The following is a 26,165-nucleotide window of genomic DNA, read 5'->3' as shown; positions in this document are numbered from 1 at the left end:
TAATCATGGTCTTCAGTAATAAAAGAAACGGAGGACCAGCAATGTATGTTCAAGTGTGGTGACACAAAAAGAGAGAAGATCTTAGTGTTTTACTCTTGGATCTACGGTGAGCCATAGAGCTTTCTGAGATTCATGCTGTGGCACTTAGACATGTCATGTCATTCAGTCTCAGTTTGAAACAGGCGTGACTTTGATAAGCAAAACATAAAAAGACTTTACCAGAAAAGTATGGATTAATTCCCAAGGGCATCACAGCAATTAGGCAAACAAGCGAGGCAGTCACTAGGCAGTTCATTAACATTCTGCCAGTCAGTCATTCTCAGCATGCTCTCAGTCTCCAGTAACAATACTGTTATTCCTTTGTTAAGACAATGGAGGGTTTTGGATCCCACTTCTGACACCAAACTATGCTAGCTAGCTTTGGTGAGCAATCAACAAGCGTGTGTTCATTCAGCCGTCTTTATTCCTAACCGAACTTCCTGTGTCCCCTGATGGCAGCATAATCATCTCATTATAGAAGACCAGGAAGTTAACAGTTTTTAAAAAATCTAATAACTGAAATCACAGGAATCTTGAAATGGAAACAAGGTAGAGTCATCTGGTAGAAGTGTCATCTGTAGAGAACAGTTTATTCCTCACCAATTCAGGTACATTCTAAGACAACTCGTTTGACCATTATGATTACTAGGGGTCTTTAGCAAGCACTTAAGAGGTCCCAAGTCCAAACTGAACCCTGGCCCCTTACTTAGGCCCTTGTTGATGCCCCCACTAGAAGATTTAAATGGATTGGATCAGTATTTAAACAAAAACCTTGGAGTAGGGGCTAATGATCCGTTTGGAATGGGGCCAGCAGGCTCAGCTCCACCACCGTCTTGTTGACTAGTTCACAGCTTCATGTCTTATGAGAATATCATCATACCAAACAATATCATCACAGCTAGCAGAGAATGTTCCCTAAAGGTTCTCTTTTGGTTGTTTGAAATAACTTTCCCACAGTGTTCTGGGAACCAATATCTGTTAGCTGGGATCACATAATATGCTGTATAATACAATTTCATCCACAGGTTGGTGGCACCTTCATTGGGGTGGACGGGCTTGTGGTAATGGCTGGAGCGGAGTCAGTGGAATGGTATGTAAACACATGGTTTGATGCCATTCCATTTGCTCCATTCCAGCCATTATTATGAGCCGTCCTCCCCTCAGCCTCCACTGATTTCATCATCATACCATTGTAGTCCATTTGACTATTCCCATCACAGTTAAAGGAGAATTTTACTATTTCTAAATTAGATCTCTGTTTCTGGTGTAAATGGCATGTTCTAGAAGGGTCCAGACCGTGTTGTGTGAGATTTGTCTTGTTTTTCATACGTTTCTCCCAGCCATGATACACTTCCTCATTGCTTGTTGTGCAGTATCAGGGCACATAAAAGACATGAACAAAAGCTCCAAAAACACCCAAATATGTCCTTTTAGAAATGGACTTTCAGTATAGTGATGTAGGTCTTAAGATGTTGTACATGTTAAATTGTGTCATTCCGAAATGTATCCACAACATTAGAATCCATTTTGGTCAACTTGCACTGTTTCCCCCCTGCAGCTGTGCAGGTTGAGCGTGCCCCTTTAGTACACGGACAAAGCCCGCGCAGCACAGCTGCTAGAAGAAACGGATCCAGCCGCACAAAATGGAAGATAACGTTAGATAACAATTTAGTGTGTACAACATCTAAAGACCTACATCACTATAGTGAAAGTCCGTTTCTAAAACAACATATTTGAGTGGGTTTTGTTCATGTCTTTTGCGTTGCCCGATTACTGCACAACGAGCAAGGAAGTGTATCACCGCTGGGGTAAGTTTCTCAAAAACAAGCCAAATCACAAAAAAGGTGTCTGAACCCTTCTAGGACATTTCATTTACATCACAAATAGAGATCTACTTCAGAAATATGAAAATGTGCCTTTTAACTAGTCCAGGACATCATACAGGACCTCGTCTATCAGCACGTCGTTGTGGCCCACAGGTATGTCCTGACACAGCTGCTCCCTGAAGGCCAGAGCGATGGTGTACGGCTTCCCCTTGGGGTGCTTCATACAGCGTTCCAGGTATGTGTCGTAGAAGCCCTTCCCTCGGCCCAGCCGGTTCCCATTCCTGTCAAAACCCAGGCCTGGCATCAAGATCAGGTCAAGACCTCCTGCATGGGAGGAAGACATGGAAAGACATGAATGAGGAGGAGGCTTACTAGAATACCTTATGAACTATTTATTTGATTTTTCAGAGAGCTGATGCCAATGACCAGATGCCATCTCCCTTATGTGAGCACAATGTATACTTGTTATCTGGGTCAGAGGTTTTACAGCAGTGGTGATATAGGTCTATAGTTAGCCATCTCCCTTATGTGAGCACAATGTATACTTGTTATCTGGGTCAGAGGTTTTACAGCAGTGGTGATATAGGTCTATAGTTAGCCATCTCCCTTATGTGAGCACAATGTATACTTGTTATCTGGGTCAGAGGTTTTACAGCAGTGGTGATATAGGTCTATAGTTAGCCATCACTATGCATGTTTAAAACAGGATGTCTGATCTTCAACCTGAATGACAATACATCTTGTTAAACAGTTGCCTTACCCCTGTATGGTGGTCAAAGTACAACACTATGAAAGGATTGGTTGGTTCAAGAACATGAAAGGAGTTTCTCAAAGCTATAAAACAACGCTGTTCATCCTTTTTAAAACAGATATACACTCCACCCCACAAAATAAATGTGGCTAAAAATGCTATTGTTGCTTCGTAGCAGTGAACTGCAGCCCTGCTTCAATAAATGCCAGAACTAAAACATGCATTGCCAGTTGTACAGTCTCCAGCATGATCAATTCTTTATAATTCCATCAGACCCAACAAGCTACAGATTCTCTGCGAGTCAAAAGATGGATGGTGTTCACTGCAAGACTTCACAAGCCCTTGGATGAATATTTCACAACATCCTGGTGTAACCATAGCATCAAGTGCTCGCTGACAACCCAAAGAAATAACAGATGAGATGATTCACAGAATGTTTCTTAGAACATCTGATATCAGTATGTATCAATCGTCTCAGGGTAGGAGTGCTGATCTAGAATCAGTTTTGCCTTTAAGATTAAAATGATCAAGATTACATGGAAAGGGTGGACCTGATCCTAGAACAGCACTTTTTGAATGAGGCACCAGGCTTCTGGTGATGATGTGAACCTCTCACTCCATTCTGCTCGGTGTAGCCTGAGACTCTAATATCAAAAGCTCTTCCTGTTGTCACGCAACCATGACATTCATGAATCATTTATGCAGATTAAGCAGGGACATTATGCATACCCGTTCCTCACAACAGCAGCAGGTTGGGGATGCCATACTGCTTCGGTCTCTTCTCCGGCCCTCCAGACTGCATGGTAACATCCATCTATTATTGATGCATGTAGCCTACTGTTGTTCACATGACTCATCTGGCATCACATCATCTACTTTAAAATGGCAGTAAGGATGTAATGCTAATCGAACCCTGATAGTTATTGACACGCACGCTCACAAACACACCCTCCCAATGTGTAAATAACACTGAGAGCCCAATCAAAGGTCTCTGTTTTTATCTACTCGTCTTTCGATTCCTAGCCAATAACAAAGATCTCAGATGAATGTTAAATCATTCACTTTCTGAAGGACATCTACTCCTGCTGTGCCAAAATGCCATTGCCCTCTCTCTCTCTCTCTCAGCTGTGTTCTCTCTCTCTCTCAGCTGTGTTCTCTCTCTCTCTCTGCCGCGTTCTCTCGCTCTCTCTCTCTGCCGCGTTCTCTCGCTCTCTCTCTGCCGTGTTCTCTCGCTCTCTCTCTCTGCCGTGTTCTCTCGCTCTCTCTCTCTGCCGTGTTCTCTCGCTCTCTCTCTCTGCCGTGTTCTCTCGCTCTCTCTCTCTGCCGTGTTCTCTCGCTCTCTCTCTCTGCCGTGTTCTCTCGCTCTCTCTCTCTGCCGTGTTCTCTCGCTCTCTCTCTCTGCCGCGTTCTCTCTCTCTCTGCCGCGTTCTCTCTCTCTGCCGCGTTCTCTCTCTCTGCCGCGTTCTCTCGCTCTCTCTCTCTGCCGTGTTCTCTCGCTCTCTCAGCTGTGTTCTCTCTCTCTCAGCTGTGTTCTCTCTCTCTCTCTGCCGCGTTCTCTCGCTCTCTCTCTCTGCCGTGTTCTCTCGCTCTCTCTCTCTGCCGTGTTCTCTCGCTCTCTCTCTCTGCCGTGTTCTCTCGCTCTCTCTCTCTGCCGTGTTCTCTCGCTCTCTCTCTCTGCCGTGTTCTCTCGCTCTCTCTCTCTGCCGTGTTCTCTCTCTCTCTCTCTCTCTGCCGTGTTCTCTCGCTCTCTCTCTGCCGTGTTCTCTCGCTCTCTCTCTCTGCCGTGTTCTCTCTCTCAGCTGTGTTCTCTCTCTCTGCCGCGTTCTCTCTCTCTGCCGCGTTCTCTCTCTCTGCCGCGTTCTCTCTCTCTGCCGCGTTCTCTCTCTCTGCCGCGTTCTCTCTCTCTGCCGCGTTCTCTCTCTCTCTCTCTCTGCCGTGTTCTCTCTCTCTCTCTCTCTGCCGTGTTCTCTCTCTCAGCTGTGTTCTCTCTCTCTGCCGCGTTCTCTCGCTCTGCCGTGTTCTCTCGCTCTCTCTCTCTGCCGTGTTCTCGCTCTCTCTCTGCCGTGTTCTCTCGCTCTCTCTCTCTGCCGTGTTCTCTCTCTCTCTGCCGTGTTCTCTCTCTCTCTGCCGTGTTCTCTCTCTCTCTGCCGTGTTCTCTCTCTCTCTCAGCCGTGTTCTCTCTCTCTGCTGCGTTCTCTCGCTCTGCCGTGTTCTCTCGCTCTCTCTCTCTGCCGTGTTCTCGCTCTCTCTCTCTGCCGTGTTCTCTCGCTCTCTCTCTCTGCCGTGTTCTCGCTCTCTCTCTGCCGTGTTCTCTCGCTCTCTCTCTCTGCCGTGTTCTCTCTCTCTCTGCCGTGTTCTCTCTCTCTGCCGTGTTCTCTCTCTCTCTGCCGTGTTCTCTCTCTCTCTGCCGTGTTCTCTCTCTCTCTCAGCCGTGTTCTCTCTCTCTGCTGCGTTCTCTCGCTCTGCCGTGTTCTCTCGCTCTCTCTCTCTGCCGTGTTCTCGCTCTCTCTCTGCCGTGTTCTCTCGCTCTCTCTCGTGTTCTCTCTCTCTCTCTCTCTGCCGTGTTCTCTCTCTCTCTGGCGTGTTCTCTCTCTCTCTGCCGTGTTCTCTCTCTCTGCCGTGTTCTCTCTCTCTCTGCCGTGTTCTCTCTCTCTGCCGTGTTCTCTCTCTCTCTGCCGTGTTCTCTCTCTCTCAGCCGTGTTCTCTCTCTCTCACCGTGTTCTCTCTCTCTCTCAGCCGTGTTCTCTCTCTCTCTCAGCCGTGTTCTCTCTCTCTCTCAGCTGTGTTCTCTCTCTCTCTCAGCTGTGTTCTCTCTCTGCCGCGTTCTCTCGCTCTCTCTCTCTGCCGTGTTCTCTCGCTCTCTCGCTCTCTCTGCCGTGTTCTCTTGCTCTCTCGCTCTCTCTCTCTGCCGCGTTCTCTCTCTGCCGTGTTCTCTCGCTCTCTCTCTGCCGTGTTCTCTCGCTCTCTCTCTCTGCCGTGTTCTCTCGCTCTCTGCCGTGTTCTCTCTCTCTCTCGGCCGTGTTCTCTCTCTCTCAGCCGTGTTCTCTCTCTCTCTCAGCCGTGTTCTCTCTCTCTCTCAGCTGTGTTCTCTCTCTCTCAGCTGTGTTCTCTCTCTCTGCCGCGTTCTCTCGCTCTCTCTCTCTGCCGTGTTCTCTCGCTCTCTCGCTCTCTCTGCCGTGTTCTCTCGCTCTCTCGCTCTCTCTCTCTGCCGTGTTCTCTCTCTCTCTCTGCCGTGTTCTCTCTCTCTCTCTGCCGTGTTCTCTCTCTCTCCACATGTAAGTAAGTATCTGAACAAGAGGAAAATGCTTTGAAGACAAGTTTCAGATGCTCAGCAGGATGGCAATCCTGGCAGGTAGCAATTTGTGTTGTGTTGTCCATACACACACACACACACACACCACACCTCCAGACCTTTGCTTTCTATGCACCCCAGGACAAAGAGACATTCGTTATGAGGATGGAACTGCTGTTATGAAAAGAGGGGGAAATAATATGGTCTAAACCCTTCTGTCAGCTACTGGGAATATTCAAGGTACTTGGAATAAGGTGCCCTTCTTGTTGCTATGTGAAAACCATGACGATAATCAAAGCAAATCTGGTGGCACGGCAAGACAGACATTTTTTTTTTCATCTCTTCTCATGTATTTAAATTTGCTTTGCATTATGGTCTATCTGTAGTTTCCTTGACAACAGCCATGATAGGTTCATGAGAGGTATTCAAGGCTGCAGGACTGAGTCAGAGTCGAGAGAAATTCATCAAACCAGCTGTTCACGGTCAGAGGGAGCCCTAAACTGAAGACGTGATTGGTTGGTATAGAGACTATAGAAAGGCTACACCCCATGGAACTTTTTTCACATTTTCTTGTGTTTTTAAGTGGGATTGAAATAGATTTAACAGTTTTTTTTTTAAAGTCAAGTTGAATAGAAAATATTTTTGTTTTTTACAAATGAATAAAAATGAAACAACTAAAATAATCATTGCAAAAGTATTCACCCTCTTTGTTTAGGCAAACCTAAATTAGTTACTTGGCTTCACAAATCAAATAAGGACTCCCTCTGTGTGAAATAACAGGGGTTGACATGATTTTTAATGACTATCCTTTCCTCTGTCCCCCATACATACAACATATGTAAGATCCCTCGGTCAAATATAAAATTTCTAGCACAGATTCAACTACAAAGACCAGGGAGCTTTATCGAAAGCCTCATAAAGGAGGGCAGTGATTGGTAGATGGGTAACAATAACAAATTAGACATTGAATATATCTTTAAGCTTGGTCAAGGTAATAATGATGCTGTGGATGATGTATTAAACCACCCAGACACATCAATGATGCAGTCGTCCTTCTGAACTGAGCTGCAGGACAGGAAGGAAACTGCTTAAGGATGTCACCATGACGCCATTGGTGATTTTAAAACAGCTAGAGTTCAATGGCTGTGATGGGAGAAAACTGAGGATGGATCAACAACATTGTAGTGACTCCACAATAATGACCTAAATGACAGAGTGAAAAGAAGAATACAAATATACAGAATACATGCATATGTATGCAACAAGGCACTAAAGTAATACTGCAAAAAAAACAAGGAAAAGAAATGCAAAGCCTTATGCCAAATCCAACACAACACATCACTGAGTAACTGCCTCCTTATTTTCAAGCATGGTGGTAGCTGCATCATGGTATGGGTATGCTTGACATCGGCAAAGACTGGGGAGTTTTTCAGGATGAAAAGAAACGGGATGGAGCTATGCGCAGGTAAAATCCTAGAGGAAAACCTGCTTCAGTCTGCTTTACACCAAACACTGGGAGAGGAATTCACCTTTCAACAGGACAATAACCTACAACACAAAGCCAAATCTACTGGAGTTGCTTACCAAGAACACAGTGAATGTTCCTGTGGCCAAGTTACAGTTTTGACTTAAACTCTGCATGAAAATATATGGCAAGACGTGAAACATTTCTGTCTAGCCATGATCTCCAACACCTTGACAGATCTTGAAGAATTTTCAAAAGAATAATGGTCTAATATTGCACAATACAGGTGTGCAAAGCTCTTAGAGACTTACCCAAGAAAACTGACCGCTGAAATCTCTGCCAAATGTGTTTCTGACATGTATTGACACAGAGGGGTGAATACTTATCTAATCAAGGTATATTAGGGTTTTATTTTCATTCATCTTTTTTTTTTTTATTGACTTTTTTCTTCCACTTTGACATGAGTATTTTGTGAAGATCGTTGACAAAAAAGAAAAATTAAATCAATTTTTATCCCACTTTGGAACGCAACAAAATGTGAAAAAAGGTAAAGGGAGTGTAGACTTTCTATAGTCACCAACGCCAAAAGAAGTGAACCTGGTTACAAGTGAACCTGGTTACAAGTGAACCTGGTTACAAGTGAACCTGGTTACAAGTGAACCTGGTTACAAGTGAACCTGGTTACTTGAGCTGGCGAGTAGAGGGCATGAGGTGAGTTAGGGCGATATTTAGAATTGACACAGGTTATTGCCAGACAGGAGTGAATTCATACATATGCTATTAGCGCGCATACATATGCATATGCGGTCTCGCTCTGAGACCTTGAAGTAGTTGTTTCCCTTGCTCTGCTTTTGTGGAGCGATGGGTAACGATGCTTTGAGGGTGGCTGTTGTCGATGTGTGCAGAGGGTCGCTGGTTCGAGCTCAGGTAGGGGCGAGGAGAGGGACGGAAGCTATACTGTTACACAATGAAGGAGCGTGGTTATGACCAGTTTGGTTCCAGAAGTCATGATGACATTTGCACAGCTCAAATAGACTCAGAGACAACAAACACATTTCCTCCCCAGGCGTCGGCATTTCATATCCTATCTAATGATTAAAACTGTGACGGTCTGGATTAAAATAGTTGAGGTTGACAGTGCAAAAAATAAGTATTCACCATCCAAGAGATTACAATGCTAATAACCATTATCAATATGATCTTTCTTATTATACAGCAGCAGCAGAGTTGATTACAATAGAATTATGCAACTTCACCAATGATTCACAGTGCTTATTTGGTGCTCAGGGTAGATGTTACCAGATCTAGGATCAGTTTATCCTCCCCCTACCCAATGATTAACCTTTAGGGGGTAAATGACCTTGGATCAGTGTTGGGGCAATTCCATCCATCCCCTTCTATAGTATTTCGATTAAGTGTCACATGACAGGTGTGTGGGCAGACGTAAGATTGTTATTGCAGGAGACGACCATTTTGATCAGTCTTGATGATGGTGCTATACCACCATCTTGTGGAGGAAACCAAAACAGGAACTTTGATCTGACACTAACATGGTGACATGGTTGGAGACTGTGAATGCATCCCAAATGGCACCCTTTCCCCTAAATAGTGCACTACTTCTGAACAGGGCCCATAGGGGAACAAAGATTAACTGTGTATAAGGGAAGAAAGACGAACATTGCAAGGCCGTGCCAGGATTTAGGTAATTCAAACAAATAGGTAATAAGTGTGTTATGATACACACAGATGGTAATATAAAACAGGCAAACTAAAGTACAATGTGTCAACACACACTGTGAGGATCGTACGGTCGGTCGGTCGGTCGGGGTCGGTCGGTCGGTCGGTCGTCCGTCCGTAAATGTTTTCAACCTTATCAGGTCCACACTGTCCTGACCACTGTCCTGACAAGTCACTGGAATGTCCTGACAAGGTAGGAAAACAGTCAGGACTTTTTTCATGTCCTGAATTTGTTAACATTTTATTTTACGCTTAAGGGTTAGGTTTAGGAGTTAGGTTTAGGTTAGGCATTTGGGTTTGAGTTAGGTTAAAGGTTATGGGTTAGGGAAAAGAGGATTTTGATTGGGAATACATTTTTACTCCCCAAAAAGTAAAAAATGAATCACGAAAACTAAGCTCTGTGCATGTGTGTGGCCCTATGTGCGTACTGAAAGAAGGTACCATCACGCTTACCTGACTCGGTAGGATATAAAGGATATTTGGTTGTTGTGTAAAACCAATATAGAGATCACAGAAAAATAGAATAGGTTCTCACACAAAGTGGACGGACTCCAATATCTTCTTCTTTGTGATTTTTTCAGTGTTTTTTTCTTTCTTTTTTCTTGCAGCAGCAGGGCAAAAAGCTTGTGTGTGTGTGTGTGTGTAGACTAACACTTGTAGCGGTATTAATTAGAGAAAGGTAAAGAAGTTTTTTTTCGGGCGCCAGGCAGGTATTAACCCTGCCGAAAGGAAAATAGTAGAACAGCGAGAGTACCACTACCAGACAAACACACATCAACAGAAGAGACTGCCTAGAGGGTAGCCTGTTGACCAGATAGCCAGCGGATAGAAAAAAGAATACACACCCTATAGATCCCACATCACATCACAGTCCTTCCACAATTCTTGGTAACCCCACCAAGCATACCTCATATAACAATAATGGCAGAGCAAATAAACAGCAACTTCATACAATAACGAATGAAACCAGTCATCACACAGAGGATTTGCAAGAGTTTGTATTCTCTTCCAGGGAAGGAGTGCAGAGGGTATGAATGTGTGGTGTTCATATACACACTAGTCCAGCTCCAATGAAACTTCAATGCATTTATGAAAATAGAGTCGGTTGCAGTGTAAAGCACTGGACCATTGCGGGAAGAGAAAGAGAGAAAGGGAACAAGAGAGGTCTTAGCTGTGGTCTTGAGGTTGCAGGTGTCCGGTCTGACTGTCCGAATGGAGTGTTGGGTTGTAGTTGAACGCTTCGCAACAATGTTGCTACTAATCCCTTTGATCCATAACCGTCGCGGTCCCACATGAGAACAACCACGTCGTCGAGCGATCACACCGAGGATTGTTCCAAACACTGTACAACCACGTCGTCGAGCGATCACACCGAGGATTGTTCCAAACACTGTACAACCACATACGCTGAAGACAAACAAACAAACTCTGCAGCATAACACACACAACCAAAACTGTCGCGCCAATCAATAGCTCCTCCCCAATAGAGCTTAACGAGCTCTTTTATCTCCTCCTTCCTACTGCTCATGCGCTCTTAAAGTGGCAGCGCACTTAAGTGCAGGATTTCGCCACACACTAACCTGTCTCCAAGGCCTCCTCTCTGGTGTTGTCGTCGGCGGCAGGCTGTCTGATGTTCCAAGAAGTCAGAGGCAGTGACATCATATCCTCCATGCTGGTGAGCTTCACCATGTCCATGTGGTTACTGGTGCCCTGGGTCAAGTACTTGGGCATAAAGCAGGTCTTACCGTGCTTAAACAAGCCCTGAATTATCTCCTCTGTTCTCACCTCGTCGTGCATGCTGAGGAACACAGCGATGCGCTCACAGCTAGCATACTTGGGGTGCTTGAAGAGCTGGTTGAGAGGAGAGTATAAACGGGTCAGTGTAGGCATAGTTTTTCTATTTCCCTGTCATTTACGGAGCAAATTACATCAAATAATGCATGTAAATTAACCATTCAAAATGTCCTGTTAGGTTTTATGAAAGTAATTAGGTATGAGGTGTTAGACTGGTAATTATATGATTACAGCATTAAGGTACTGCCAGTTTAACACTCTAGGAGGTCACCAACTGGAGACATCTGACAAACGAATTGTTTGAGTTATTTGATTATTTTAAAAAGCAATATCGTCTATCTGTTAGTAAAAGACAAGTTACATATAATTGAAAGCATTCGTGGCTAGGTGTCTTCTGCTTGCAGGTATTGACAATACTAAACACAAAAGTAGCTGTAGAGAACAATAGTAATGGCATGTTTTTGGAGGCACCAACTCTACCCTGGTTCACACTAAATCAGGCTTTGGCTCCACAGGCTGTCTAGCCACACACCGGGTAACCAGGTGCTGATGGGGGGGGGGGATCCACCATAAGGGGGCACCATTGGTCGTTTTAGGACATTTTTAACCACAGGCACCAGGGAACCGTTGTACAAAGCCTGTGGGGAAATTAATGGCATTTTTGGGATAAACGCCAAAAATTAGGTATGTGGTATACACAGGCTTAGGAGATCTTAAATGTTTGTTCTTTGAGATCATCTCCATCAGCTAACATTACTTTGTGATTTTCAAAACAATTATCTGAAAAAGCACATAAAAGGCTTCATAATTCATAAAGGTCATGTTAACTGACTGATATTATCTCATAGAGCAAAACATACCAGATATCCTAATGCAACATTCAAATTAACTGGGAACTCGGAAATCTTAGACTTCTGAGTGAGAAAAAAAACGAACTCTGACTGGATTGTTTTTTGAAAGGTCAACTGGGAATTCCAAGTCCAAAACTCTGGCATCTTTCTGAGCTCCGAATTTCCGAAATGAAGATCACTGACGTCGTGATTTGACCTCTTTTTCCCAAGTTCCCATTTGTCTTGAAAGCACCATAAACCTGTGTTAATCTCAGATCTTATTTTCGACATTTATCCCAGAACCCCATTTTTTCCCGCATTCAATTTCCCATTGAAATGGCTGAACGAAACAGATTTCCGGTTTTTAGGACTACAAACTGGTGAACTCTATTGGCCACGCGACGATGACGACAGGACACATGCATACACAAAATGAGCTTGTAGCGTTGTAAAAAAATAAAAATGCACTAGCACATTGTAAATGTGATATTCAGTTTTTTGTTACATGATTGTTTATATCTCACTGCAGTTACCTTTTGCGAAATGACTCGAGACTGGCGAAGTTTCTCTTGATCGTCCAACGCAGCTACTCGTTTCTTTATTTCTCTCCTCATAGCTTGTTTGGCTGCACGCAAGGCGGCCATGCTGGCTAATGTAAAACTCGTGTCCAAAGATAAAAATGTTGCAATGTGTGTGAGTTCAGGGAAGACAGCAAGTTAGGCTGGCCTTGAAATGAGCAAATTCTACATTTGGATTGGACTCATTAAACAGACTGCAATAACATAATTATCATCTATATGGCTATCACACTATCACACACACTGGCATTATTTGACAGCCCAGTGACGTGTGTCGGATTGTCTGTGACGTCACCACCAATTTTACAGTCGGAGTTGAAGTGAAAAAAGTAACAAATAGACAGTGTCTGGTTGGGGGTAGGGAAGAGGAGAGAAAAGACCGACCCAACAACACCGCGTAGAGTTAGCAAACCTACAATCGTGGTTGTTAGATATCGTTCGTTTTTCTTACCTAGCTAGTCTTTTCCGAAGTCCAAGAAAGTTATCGTGGGCTAGCTACTTAAGAGTAGAAACGTAACGTTAAACAGAAGGTAAGGCAACGTCAGTTCAAACAAGCTAGCTACTGATAGGTCTGGGTAGCCAGTAGATATCGCACTAACTTTTAATGATGCTTTGGATCTTTATTTAACTACAGCATCTAATGTTCTGGTATAGCTAAGTTATCTAACTAACGTTAGTGTGACTATATATACGATATACTATCCTGCCAGTGCTACTACGTTAGCTAGCTAGTTAACGTCGTTACACTGTATGATACAGTTACAGTAGCTATGACCTAGGTCCTTGAAAACTAGGTTAGTGTCCACTTATCCAAGGACGGCTAGCCTGCACAAAACTTTAACACTTGATGTTAGCTAACGTTAGCTAGCTACCTTAAAAAAAACAATGTTACATGCCCTGTTTTTAAATTAGGATTTTAACTATAATAAGTCAGTGGAGACGAGATGCATAGGCAGTTAACTACATAATTATGTTGACGTCGGCAACTTCTTAGACGTACAGTAGATAACGTTTGCTTAACGTTACACTGATAAATGGCAGCTAATTAAGAGGTCGCTAACATTACATTTACGTTATGGCTGGTTACAATACTTTGTCAGTGTCAATTTGTTATTATACTTGTTTTCTGTCACTATTGTATGGGGGGGTGTATACTTCACATACCCTGTCCAACCAGCTGTGTTTTTAAAAGGCTGTAAATGATTGACGTTTAATTTGTGCAAGACGATAAAATATATGGGCGTGGTTTACTAAACAAACAGCCAATGACCATGGATTATGTGTAGTCAGTTGAGTACGTTACGTTGTGGGATCATTCTGCGTATGATGTCGGATGTACTATGCTGGTGTAGAGACGGAGAAAGAGCGGAGTAGAAGGAGAGAGAGGGAAATTGGTACGTTTCTTGAGGTTGGTCCAATACAAAGTTACATGATTGTGATGGACACCCATTTCAGGTTTATTCTCAACCAACGTTATTTGTCTCTGCCTAAATTGCCTGTTACAATGATGCACTTATCTGAACAATACTGGGCACTGTTGAGACAGGCAGTAAAACGATAATACAGGCTAGGCTGGGGATTTACAACAACCTTTTTCACACAGTTCCATGTGATTTGAACCGCAATTTACTACACTCACTGCAAGCTACTGTAAGAGCTCCTGACTACCGTAGGTTCATTGTTGCAAGTTTTCATTGTCTGTTTATATGTTTGGATAATGTTGTGTAGTTGATGGCAGCATTTATTTTCCCAGTTTGATATTGTAGCTAATGTGCTTGGTTAGGACAATCAAATAGCTTTTATGATGGTAGAGTACAATGCCCTTCGCTTTGTTGCATCTCAGAACTTATATTGGACTATTTTGAGTCCCGATGGAGGAACCATACTTCCTCTGTTGCTGCTAGGTCCATCTACTACTAGAGACCTAGTGTTGCTGTATCTGTAGCAAGACAGCTGTTCAGTTAAAATGATAGCTCACTAGCTAAATAAACAAAGCCAATGTCAAATCGTAATGTAGGCTAACACCTGTGATGTCATATGGATGTAGGCTAGCCTATGGCAATGGGTTCCTGTGACTTGGATAGTGTTGGCCTATTCAAACAACACTAGTAGGCTATTACCCCAGGCTATAAGAACAGTTATTTAGTTATATTGGTTCCCCCAAACCACAGTATGCCATTTGAGATAAATGGAATCAGTTGACAATGACAAGTCCCTGACCGATACCCACAGATGACATCCTTGCTAGTAGAGGAGATAGTTCTTTCCACAGCCAAGGTGAAGGTATCGGCCTATCTGTGTGAGAGTCAGCATGTAGCCTATAGTCATGTGTGACTGTGTGTCAGTCTTTGTTGAACTGATTCACTGTGGTTGCACAACTAGGCCAATGACATAACACTGTCCTTAGCCTCTGCTGTGATGTGTGCAACAAGGCTTCAGCTGGAGTTCATAATAGAGGTCTACTGATTATGATTTTTCAACGCCGATACCGATTATTGGAGTACCAAAAACGCCGATACCGATTTAATCGGCCAATTTATTTATTTGTAATAATGACAATTACAACAATACTGAATGAACACTTATTTTAACTTAATATAATACATCAATAAAATCAATTTAGCCTCAAATAAATAATGAAACATGTTCAATTTGGTTTAAATAATGCAAAAACAAAGTGTTGGAGGAGAAAGTAAAAGTAAAATATGTGTGTGTGAGAGTTTCTCTCTCACGTGTTTGTGTGGGATTGTTATTATTGTAGATTTTAAATGGCAGATTACATAACAATCTAGACTAGAGGAGGCCATCATGAAATCTCACTGTAATTAATCTGGAGATTGGCATCAAGGGGGCAGGGGTAGAGAAATGGGGCAATGATTGGTGTAAGGAAGGGGAGCGAGGAGGGACTTTAATTACAGTAATATTGAGAAGGACAGAATGGAATGGTGCTGATCTGCGGAACCTGAGATCGAAGCCTGTATTTATCAAGTGTCTCAAAGTAGGAGTGTTGATCTAGGATCAGTTTAGCCTTTCAGATCATAATGAATCAAATTATTATGGACAGGCAGGATCTGATCCTAGATCAGACACTTCATAAATATGGGCCCTGGATAAGTTGTATTAGTCGTATATACAGGATACACATGGTATACACCGTCCAACGGAATGCTTACTTAGGACCTCTGCATGTCTCTTCCACTTCCACCAGTAGGCTATTTCAGATCAAAGGAGAAAAATAACACAGGCACGGCACAAATTCTGAACGTGGCACAGGACCTGAGCAAAAGGAGAGCCTATAGGCGGTCTATGGTTTCAGGCTGTAGCAATAGAAAGAGCGTGAATCTCAGCTCACTGTTAGCATGATCTTCATTGAGTTAACCTGCTGTTGTATCGCTCGCTTTCTTTTCACCATGGTAATCTTGGTATTTCAGCCCCTCTGTGAGTGGTTGCTATCCACCCTGATTAAAGACAGTCCCTGAGATTACCACTGGATTATGCTCGCTCTCTCTCTCTCTCTCTCGCTCTCTCTCTCGCTCTCTCTCTCTGTCAAATCACTCTGTTTATGTAAAAGATAGAATTAGGATGGTGAAGTCCAATGATGTCTTCTCCGTACTACGACACTTTGGCGTCACACGTCCACACTCTCTTAAACTTGTTATGCTTTCTGTATATTTTCCTATGCATTCTCAGGGTAGTGAAGCAGCCCTCCCTATCCTGTCTCCCATGGAGGAAATGGCAGTGTACTAAACCATACACCAGATGTCCAACCCAGCAGATGCACCATTACATCACTACTACCCAGATCAGTGTTACCATATCCAGGCTTAGTTTAGACTACGTCCCAAATGGCACCCTATTCCCTATATTTGGGCTCCCGAGTGGTGCAGCGGTCTAAGGCACTGCATCTCGGTGCTAGAGGCGTCACTACCGACACTCTGATTTGATTCCAGGCTGTATCACAACCGGCAGTGATTGGAAGTCCCATAGGGCGGTGCACAATTGGTCCAGCGTTGCCCGGGTTTGGTCGGTGTAGGACGTCATTGTAAATAAGAATTTGTTTTTAACTGACTTAGTTAAGTAAAGGTTAAATACATAAAAATATAGTGCACTACTTTGAGCAGGGCCTAATATAATGTAATTTGGGATGCGTCCTTATGTAGCTTATGCCACATTAGCAGAGTTTTCATTTCTGTGGCTTCTTTGATGTTTTGACATAGTAGCCTAAGTGTTACAAAGAGTGTAGGCTATCAACTTGGCTATGGAGCAGTAGCCTGTATCAAATTAGGCCTAATGCTGTTCCCCGCACAGAAAATTAGGCCGCATAGAATGTATTAGTCCCAATTATGTAGCCCAGTGCAGGGATCATCAACTAGATTCAGCAGCAGGCAGATGGTCAGGGGGCCAGAACATAATTACTGTAAATGTGCAAATTGACTGCAATAAGCCCAAACAGATATCATTTGACTAAAATAGTAATTTCAAACCTTGCTTACATTTGTGTATGATCACATATCTCTTTATTATGTGTGGAAATTCTTTGGAAAAGATCTCAAATTAATTTAGAGCTGATTTGCTGGTGTTTTAGTCTTTTATGTCCCTTTTTCTTGCTCAGAAAACTTGGTGGGTGGGGGGCAAATAAATTGAACTGCGGGCTGCCAGTTGGGGAACCCTGGCCTAGTGTATAACAAAAAAGGTGAGCTGTAAATCAACAGTTGTTAGCCTACGCCGAGGCTGTATTTGACCTGTAGTTAGTCTCTCTGTCTCTAGGCTGTATTTGACCTGTAGTTAGTCTCTATGCTCTCTAGTCTCTCTGTCTCTAGGCTGTATTTGACCTGTAGTTAGTCTCTCTGCTCTCTAGTCTCTCTGTCTCTAGGCTGTATTTGACCTGTAGTTAGTCTCTCTGCTCTCTAGTCTTAGTCTTTAGGTCACCCATATCCAGTTGTACTGGTGACATAAGCAGCCTCATTCCCTACCCATCTTCTTACCCTCAGTCTGTGTCAGCCTGTCACTAGTTATACAGGAGACTGAGTGTGAGGCTTAGGTTTCTCGTCTGATTTTTAATACAGCACATTTTAACTCTGCGCTTAGGCTATATGTGGTTTTGACTGCCTTACAAGGGCAGGCTGGCCCAGAGAAACAGAAGTGAGAGTTACACCATACACACTCAGCAGTCGGTCGGTCAGAGATTGGGCGTGACCAAAGACACAGATTAGTAGTAGCTACTTTTATCTTCCACTTTCAGCAATTAACCTACATAGCTCTCATATGTGTTAATATCAGATAGCCTAAGTACCAGTGATTATACATTTTCAGTGCTTAGGTCATTGTGTTGCCATAGAATGCTCAGGCATCGTGATGCAACAAACAACTTCTAGAACTTGTGAGTCCAAGTCTAGGGAATTGTGACCAACTTGTTTTGGTTTACACCACTTTCAATGCTACAGCCGGCTGTCTTCTAATCTCTAGCCAATCTTCCTTCCTTCCGGTCCTGTGTGTCTCAGTTGGTAAGAGTATGGCACTAGCAACACCACATGTGTGTGTTCAATTACCACAAGGATCACATACTTATTCTAAAAGTCACCTTGGATAAAAGTGTGTGCTAAGTGGTATAGCCTTTTGCAACAGCACACTGGGCATCTCCGCTCTCTTTTCAAGAAACTAGCGTTTGGCTTTCACCAATACCTAAGCATGTTTTAGACCTAGGCAGCAGCCAATACTGAAATGGCGTGATAGCCATATTGACCTTTGAACTCTCCCCTCTTGACCTCCACAGGAGGGACATGGCCCAGGAGACCAACCAGAACCAAGGGCCGCTGCTCTGCACTACTGGCTGCGGTTTCTACAGCAACCCGCGAAACAATGGCATGTGTTCGATGTGCTACAAGGACTTCCTCCAGAGACAAAACAACAATGGACGAGTCAGTCCACCAGGTGAGTAGGAAAGAAATTCCACAGAGCTTTTTAGTATCTTATTGATGATCATTTAGTTAATCAATCAAAAAAGACCTGTTAGACCAAAATATTGACACTGACCCTTTTGACTGAGTGAGCACAATTGCTGGTGTTTGGGACTTACTATTTCACAATGAAGTCAGTTTACAAAAAACAACTGAAGTTTGTTTGAAAGACTAATGATAGCGACAGTAACACCAGACAGTGACTAACTTTAGACAGTGTCTCGTTTGAGTGAGTGACATTTGCCACAGATTATCCATTATATTGAGCAGATACCCAATTAAAAGAAATGTCTTAAAAATGGAAGGCAGTCGGGAGGAGGCAAGATCAAGTTGGCCCATTCTAGCCAGTGAGAGGGCAGATGCCTGTATGAACAACAGGCACAACTCCAATATAATGTATTTTTTTCTCTAAGTTTCCGGGATGTCAGTACACTCGTAACAACCTAAGCATTATAAAATCTATATTCAATCAAATAAGCCATTACATTTTATGTTAATCAAATTCTACAAGGGCGAAAGAAACGCACACCTATTTAGGAGAGATGCTGGCTGGCGGAGTAGAACACTTGAAACATTTAGGTTATTAAATTATTGGATCCTCCTAATATCCAACGTTTCGACAGACAAGCTGTCTTCATCAGGGTAAGATTCTATCAAATTCTACACTCATTGACCTACATACAAAAACTCCTTGCTTGGTGAGTGAAAAATTAAATAAAAACAGCACCTGCTGGAGAAGACAGATTTTGGGCCCAGTTGTCCCTCTCGCTTTGCCTCTTCCTCTCTGTTTTGGGACTGCTCTGATTGAAACGTGTGTTGTCATTGCAGTGTCGTCCTCGGCGGCGGTTAGCAGCCTGGGGGAGTCCCTCCTAGCCCAGTGCTCAGAGAGCAGTACTGTAGACGTGCCGTCAGCCACGACCCACACAGACACCAGGATGAACAGGTACAGTAGGTATAGAGCTGCTCTTCTCTGAAACACGCTATAAGCATGATCACACCACCATGTCTACAGTGTAGCTGCCAAGCCAGCCATGCAACATACAGTATAGGATACACAGGCCATGTGGAAATGAATGTAATAACGTAGCCTATGTGAAACGTAGGTACACTAGAGGTACACACCAGTTTATAATTGTGGGGCTGCACATGTTTGAGTATTTTTGCTACACAACTGAGTAGAATCATTTTGCGTCGCTATTTGTAGTTCTTGCATTGCTTACTACGTACGGTCAAGGCTAGTATTACGGTGGATTCCCAGGGTTTAATATTATTTTCAACCTGGATAATTTATTTCCTGTTACAAAATTCAAAGATGTTGTGTCATTTTAAATTAGTGTGTCAATCATTAAGTGGTTTCTCTGCGGAAGGGAAGGTTACTTTTGCACCATGGTCTTCCTGTACCCCATTGAAGTACAGTACAAGGAAGTCAATCCTCTATAGTTCTGTCTGAATAGTGTGATGTCATCTCCCTGGACGCTTCTGTCTCTTCTATGAGACAGATTCCACTTACCATGTCCGTTTCCCCCCCAGTGTGTGCGTTAAAGACACAAGACCTTCTGTGGTTATCTAATGAGCTCTGTCTTTGTCTATCTGTACCATACCTAGCCCTGCCGAAATCTACAGGGACACTGTTTTCTCAAACCCACAGAAAATGATTTGAAATTTAAAAAATCACTGTATAGAATTGAGTTCTGCTCATTTCTCTACAGTCGTTATGGTTTTATCCATTTTTAATACACTTTTTATTGCTTCAACATTGAAAGCTTGTAGCTCTATCTATAACCACAGAGAGACCCTATTATGAAGCCACAGTGGACAGCTGCCACTAACTAAGTCTTTCTGGATAAGAGTGTCTGCTAAATGACTCATGTGAATGCCAATCATTCTGACTGTCTGACAGTGAGGTGGGCTTTAGTGGTGAAATGCTTTGTAATATGATTGCCATAGTTGATGACAATGAGCCGCATGTCATTGGATTTTACAGTCAGTTTTCTTCCTTCAGTGTATTTTCAGTAAAATCCTGAATAGGATTAAATTGAAGTCTTCAAGTGTATCATTTTCATAATACTGTTTGTCTAGTCTTCTAATCTAGACTACCAACTGATGGATCATGCTTTAGGCTAATTGAACACTTACATTTTTTTCTTCCCAGGGTTGTATCTAGCCAGTCACTTTTAACGACGGCACCAGCTACTCATTCAGAAGAGGAGAGTACAGCCACGTCTGAAGAAGACCTGAAAACAGAAGAGATACAGGGTGTGTATTACCAGTGCGTTTCACACAAACCTTTTCTCATAGGGACGAGTCAATCCTCATTTGAGATCTGCGCGTGTAACTCACATTTCTGTGCTAGATGTCATTGAATTGAATGCACAATTTACATGTCTTCTCATTGACATCAATGCATGGTGTACATAAAAGACTTGAGTTATGCAGGCAACTCAAGTTAGGATTCAGACAATAGTGCTGTTGCTTTGCTACCCTCTCATGTTCCTGTGAATAGCCTGAGGTCTCACACACACACACACACACACACACACACACACACACACACACACACCAAATGCGGGCTCACTACCATGGGAACCCTTCACCTCATACTCTCTTGCAGTCAATCTCAGTCCGTGGGGTGGTTTTACACACACACACATTGTTGTCCCATCTATTTGCTTAGAGATCGGTAGTAGAGAAAGCCCAAAGTTCAGCCTAGGGATTTCAGGATGGATTTCAGACACAATCCTCTCCTGCTGGATTACAGTTACACTGGTTCTCTAGTGTTTCTGTCTACCGTCTTCTAGAACAGTTATACTGGTTCTCTAGTGTTTCTGTCTACCCTCTTCTAGAACCGTTACACTGGTTCTCTAGTGTTTCTGTCTACCCTCTTCTAGAACCGTTATACTGGTTCTCTAGTGTTTCTGTCTACCCTCTTCTAGAACAGTTACACTGGTTCTCTAGTGTTTCTGTCTACCGTCTTCTAGAACAGTTACACTGGTTCTCTAGTGTTTCTGTCTACCGTCTTCTAGAACAGTTACACTGGTTCTCTAGTGTTTCTGTCTACCGTCTTCTAGAACAGTTATATACTGGTTCTCTAGTGTTTGTCTACCGTCTTCTAGAACAGTTACACTGGTTCTCTAGTGTTTCTGTCTACCGTCTTCTAGAACAGTTACACTGGTTCTCTAGTGTTTCTGTCTACCGTCTTCTAGAACAGTTACACTGGTTCTCTAGTGTTTCTGTCTACCCTCTTCTAGAACAGTTATACTGGTTCTCTAGTGTTTCTGTCTACCGTCTTCTAGAACAGTTATACTGGTTCTCTAGTGTTTCTGTCTACCCTCTTCTAGAACAGTTCGAATCAAATTTTATTTGTCACATACACATGGTTAGCAGATGTTAATGCGAGTGTAGCGAAATGCTTGTGCTTCTAGTTCCGACAATGCAGTAATAACCAACGAGTAATCTAACCTAACAATTTCACAACCACCTTATACACACAAGTGTAAAGGAATGAATAAGAATATGTACATTAAAAAAAAAATATGAATGAGTGATTGCTGAACGGCATAGGCTAGATGCAGTAGATGGTTTAGAGTACAGTATATACATATGAGATGAGTAATGTAGAGTATGTAAACATTATATAAAGTGGCATTATTTAAAGTGGCTCGTGATACATTTATTACATACATTTTTCCATTATTAAAGTGGTTGGTTTCTGGTTTGGGAATGTTTTAATAGACGCTGTGGGTACGACATCGCCGATGCACTTGCTAATAAACCCGCTCACCGAATCAGCGTATACATCAATGTTGTTGTTCGCCGCAATGCGGAACATATCCCAGTCCACGTGATCGAAGCAATCATGAAGCGTGGATTCCGATTGGTCGGACCAGCGTTGAACAGACCTGAGCTTCCTGTTACACTGGTTCTCTAGTGTTTCTGTCTACCCTCTTCTAAAACAGTTACTGGTTCTCTAGTGTTTCTGTCTACCCTCTTCTAAAACAGTTACTGGTTCTCTAGTGTTTCTGTCTACCCTCTTCTAAAACAGTTACTGGTTCTCTAGTGTTTCTGTCTACCCTCTTCTAAAACAGTTACTGGTTCTCTAGTGTTTCTGTCTACCCTCTTCTAGAACAGTTACACTGGTTCTCTAGTGTTTCTGTCTACCCTCTTCTAGAACAGTTACACTGGTTCTCTAGTGTTTCTGTCTACCCTCTTCTAAAACTGGTTCTCTTTTCAAGTATTCGTTTCGGTATTTCACTATGGGATACCAGCGTTTGTGATATATAGCACAGGGCAGTCGGTCGTCAGGATAAGCTTGTCTGGCAATACGGGCGTCAGTATATCCCATAGTGAAATACCGAAACTAATACTTGAAAGAGAACTATAGGTTACGACTGTAACCCCAGTTCTCTGTGGTATGAGTGAGGTATTTCACCAGAACAGCCTCCTTGCATGAGCGGGGAAGATGTGGCTTATTCTTGAATGACTCGGAGACGTTGCGTTGGGCTCTTTATAGGGTAGGAGGGACACCCTTTCCCGACTCGCACGTCTCGACGTCCAGCCAATCATGGCTGGCGTAGTGTAGTAAGGCTTCTGACGAATACACTGGGGGCGTATCCCATAGTGAAATACCTCATTCATACTATCAGAGAACCGGGGTTACAGTCGTAACCTATAGTTCTCTCGTGTTTCTGTCTTCTAGAACAGTTACAGTACATACACCCAATTCAACATGTGTTAAAGAGGAACAGTGTTAGAAGAGTAGAAAATACCCCAAAGTGTTAAGCTTTTAGTCTTGAATTACAAACCAGTCGCTAAAGTTTCTGTGTGTCTCTGTGTGCCTACGTGTGCCTACGTGTGTGTGTATGTCTCTGTGTGTGTGTGTGTGCCTACGTGTGTGTCTCTGCCTACGTGTGTGTGTGTGTCTGTGTGCAGAGCGATCACCATGTAGAGCAGCTGTAGAAAGTGAACAGCAGGAGCCCAGCACAGCAGGTAGCTCAGGGACTCGCCCTGATAGACAGGACAGTCAGCCAGTGAGAAGCCAGGATAGCCAGGACAGGAAGTCAGTCAGAAGGCCTGCCCCAGAGGACAGCTCTCGCAAGAGGAAGCTAGAGGAGCCAGATGGAGAGAAGGGTGAGTGAGGACAATCGCGACAAATGGCACCCTATTCCCTATGTGTAGTGCATTATTTTTGACCATGGCCTATGGGGATCTGGTCTAAAGTAATGCACTACTGTGTATATAGGGAATAGGGTGCCTTTTGGGACGCACACAGACAGAACAGACGGCTGTCAATGGTTGTTATAATGGCTTATAAGCTTTTAGAGAGTGGATTGAGTGAGTTCTAGAGAGCGGTGAGTCTGAGAACAGCTGCTAGCTGCTTCCCCTGTACCAAGGGTGGCCAAAACCTGGGTTGTATTCATAAGTGCACACTGTAGCAAAATGTTTTACAATGGAAAACAAAAACAAGTGTTTCTTATTGGACAAGTTCAGGTACTCCCTGTTTCGGTACATTTCCTTCCGTTTGGTTTCTTCTTAATCCCAATGGCTACCTTTCCTTATCTCCTTTCCTCCACGACCACTGATCTTGCATGTCACGATGGGTGAAAGGGTGTTGTAGAAACCCCATCCAGTACTATTCAAAGGTAATGAAGAAAGGATGCTCTTTGAGAGGACTGGGACACAGTCCCAATCTTCAGGCCCCTTCTAAAAATCATCCCTTCATATCCATATGGTCAAGACTGTACAATATGGGTTTTGTATAAACTTAAAAAGGACACGTGTATATAAAAATGTTTACTTTGTTAATAGGAGGAAAAAATATCAAGAAACGAACAATAAAGGAACTGGTTAGTACTTTAACACTTCATTCTTACAGTTGAATGCTTACTGTGTGAATACGTTTACCCAAAGGCAAGTACTGGCACCATGCAATAACCCAGTCACTTCTGTTGTGTTGTTACTTCTCTTCACCATGACAGGGAAAGGGCGCTGGCTTTGTGCCAGATAAGCTAAGCTTTTCTACCCATTATGTTCAAAAGTGAATCTAAACAAAGAAGAGCAAATGCGTTGTAAAAATGTCTGCATCATTTTTCGACTTTTGTGGCAACAAGCATAGTAGGCTTCCGCTTCGATCACACTGACAGCGTCCTTGCACAAAATAGTATGCAACATCTGGATATGTATGCTCCGAATGTTCAACATTCACCTTCTGCTACCATTTCTGTCATGTCGTCTACGTAGACAGTTTGACACATCGATAAATCCAAGGTATGCACCACACCGAACGCACTGCAACTGCCTCTGCAACGCAATGCTGCAAGGTAAACGCAGCATTTCATTGGAAATGAATGTAATTCTGGTGTACCAAAATGCAATGACGCTGTCGGTGTGATGGAAGCGTTAGTCTGTAGCACAGTGAAATGTAGTGCCATCACCTGAAAAGCATGGGTATTGGGTATTCCTTTAAAGCTGCAGTAGTATTGCTGAGCTGAGAAGGCGAGACTGTAAAGTTGTTGTTCTGTGTGATCCATCCAGTGTCTGTATCGGTATCCGAGGACACGGACCAGGCCTCGGTAGACGGACAGGACAAACCCTCGGACTCAGATGAACCCAAAGCCGCCAAGAAGAATCGCTGCTTCTCCTGCCGCAAGAAAGTCGGCCTCACGGGTAAGGTTCTGACACATTCTCCTGTTGGCTTAGTGCAGTGACTTAATAGTTCCCATTTTCTCTGTCTGTCTGTATGTACTTGCTATCCTGGAGATACATTTGGCGGTCAGCCATTTTCTTTCTTTTTTTTACCTTCCAACTCTTCTGTCTGTGTACCCAGGCTTCGACTGCCGGTGCGGCAACGTGTTCTGCAGCATGCACCGGTACTCAGATGTTCACAAGTGCACTTTCAACTACAAGGCCGACGCAGCGGAGAAGATCAGGAAAGCGAACCCTGTCTGCGTCGGGGAGAAGATACAGAAGATCTGAAAATGGGTTTGCCGCGAATTGATGTCCACCCGGAAGCCTGCGGTTTTAGATGAACCATCGACCACCTTTTCATTTCTCCGTTTCCTCTTTTGATTTGAAGTTGTTTGTGAGCAACGCTCCATTCCCATCGGACCCTTTAAAATCATGCATGCCAGTTGCAACAAAAAAAATCTTTGTAAATGTATTTTTACTTAACCTGTTTCCTTTTGTAGTTTTAATTATTTTATCCCTTAAATGTTGTGGTTTATGAAAAATCTGAAGATTTAAACAGTTACAATATTTAGAGTGATTAATTGGGCTTTAATTACTTTGTTGGGTACTACTGGAAAGGCTGTGCTTTTCTGGTGTTAAAAAAAATACAAAAAACAAGCATGTTAAAAAGCATCAAGGATCTTTCCATTCCTCCTTTTGGACTGTATGTAGCCTGACAAAGACGACGGAACAGATTGTGTTTTACATTATCAGCGAGAGAGCAGAAACAAGGATTGCGCCGTTGCTCCCAGACCTTTTTGTATAATTGAGTCATTTTAAAGACTGTGTGTGATCTGCTGTGTAAAAGAGTATGTTTTATGTTTATCATATGATTATGAATAGCCTGTATGCATGTTTCCGGTTGTGCGTTTGAGGAGGATTATAAAGTTCATTTATGGGTGCACAGTATGACCTGAATCTATTGTTCTGTATTTATGTTAGTTTATTCACTGTCTTAACTTTGATCTGAATAAAGCTCTAACACATTTTTGAAAATTTGAAACGGTATGCATTTGGTACAATTTTCTCAGAAACCAAATTAAGGTCCAAAAAGTGGTTTTGGATGTTAATGAGTACTGTCATATAATGCCTTTACACAGGCAGCCCAATTCTGACATTTTTTTATTACTCATTTGCATTTTGACCAGTCAGATCAGCTCTGAAAAATACGAC

The 26,165-nt window shown here is 43.0% G+C and overlaps 2 protein-coding genes across 4 annotated transcripts; one reads left to right on the top strand and one right to left on the bottom strand.

The window, feature by feature from the left end:
* Nucleotides 1-445: 445 nt before the first annotated feature.
* mthfs (5,10-methenyltetrahydrofolate synthetase (5-formyltetrahydrofolate cyclo-ligase)) lies at nt 446-13,020 on the bottom strand. The gene is made up of 3 exons (XM_038996012.1): nt 12,268-13,020; nt 10,691-10,961; nt 446-2,189 (listed from the first exon to the last, which is right to left on the bottom strand). The coding sequence occupies exons 1-3, from the start codon at nt 12,376-12,378 to the stop codon at nt 1,963-1,965; spliced, it is 609 nt and encodes a 202-aa protein (XP_038851940.1). The 5' UTR covers nt 12,379-13,020; the 3' UTR covers nt 446-1,962.
* zfand6 (zinc finger, AN1-type domain 6) lies at nt 12,619-25,995 on the top strand. Of its 3 annotated transcripts, none has more exons than XM_038995991.1 (6): nt 12,619-12,842; nt 18,086-18,243; nt 19,098-19,212; nt 20,422-20,525; nt 24,801-24,932; nt 25,093-25,995. In XM_038995991.1, the coding sequence occupies exons 2-6, from the start codon at nt 18,093-18,095 to the stop codon at nt 25,239-25,241; spliced, it is 651 nt and encodes a 216-aa protein (XP_038851919.1). In that variant the 5' UTR covers nt 12,619-12,842; nt 18,086-18,092; the 3' UTR covers nt 25,242-25,995. The 3 variants fall into 3 exon arrangements, with proteins under 3 accessions (XP_038851919.1, XP_038851910.1, XP_038851927.1); XM_038995982.1 differs by lacking the exon at nt 12,619-12,842 and adding an exon at nt 13,579-13,706; XM_038995999.1 differs by lacking the exon at nt 12,619-12,842 and adding an exon at nt 13,608-13,720.
* The last annotated feature ends 170 nt before the right edge of the window (nt 25,996-26,165 follow it).

This window comes from Salvelinus namaycush, chromosome 1, assembly GCF_016432855.1.
Source record: "Salvelinus namaycush isolate Seneca chromosome 1, SaNama_1.0, whole genome shotgun sequence".
Classification (NCBI taxonomy): domain Eukaryota; kingdom Metazoa; phylum Chordata; class Actinopteri; order Salmoniformes; family Salmonidae; genus Salvelinus; species Salvelinus namaycush.
The sequence above is the reverse complement of the archived record's forward strand: the minus strand, read 5'-3'. Positions and strand labels throughout refer to the sequence as shown.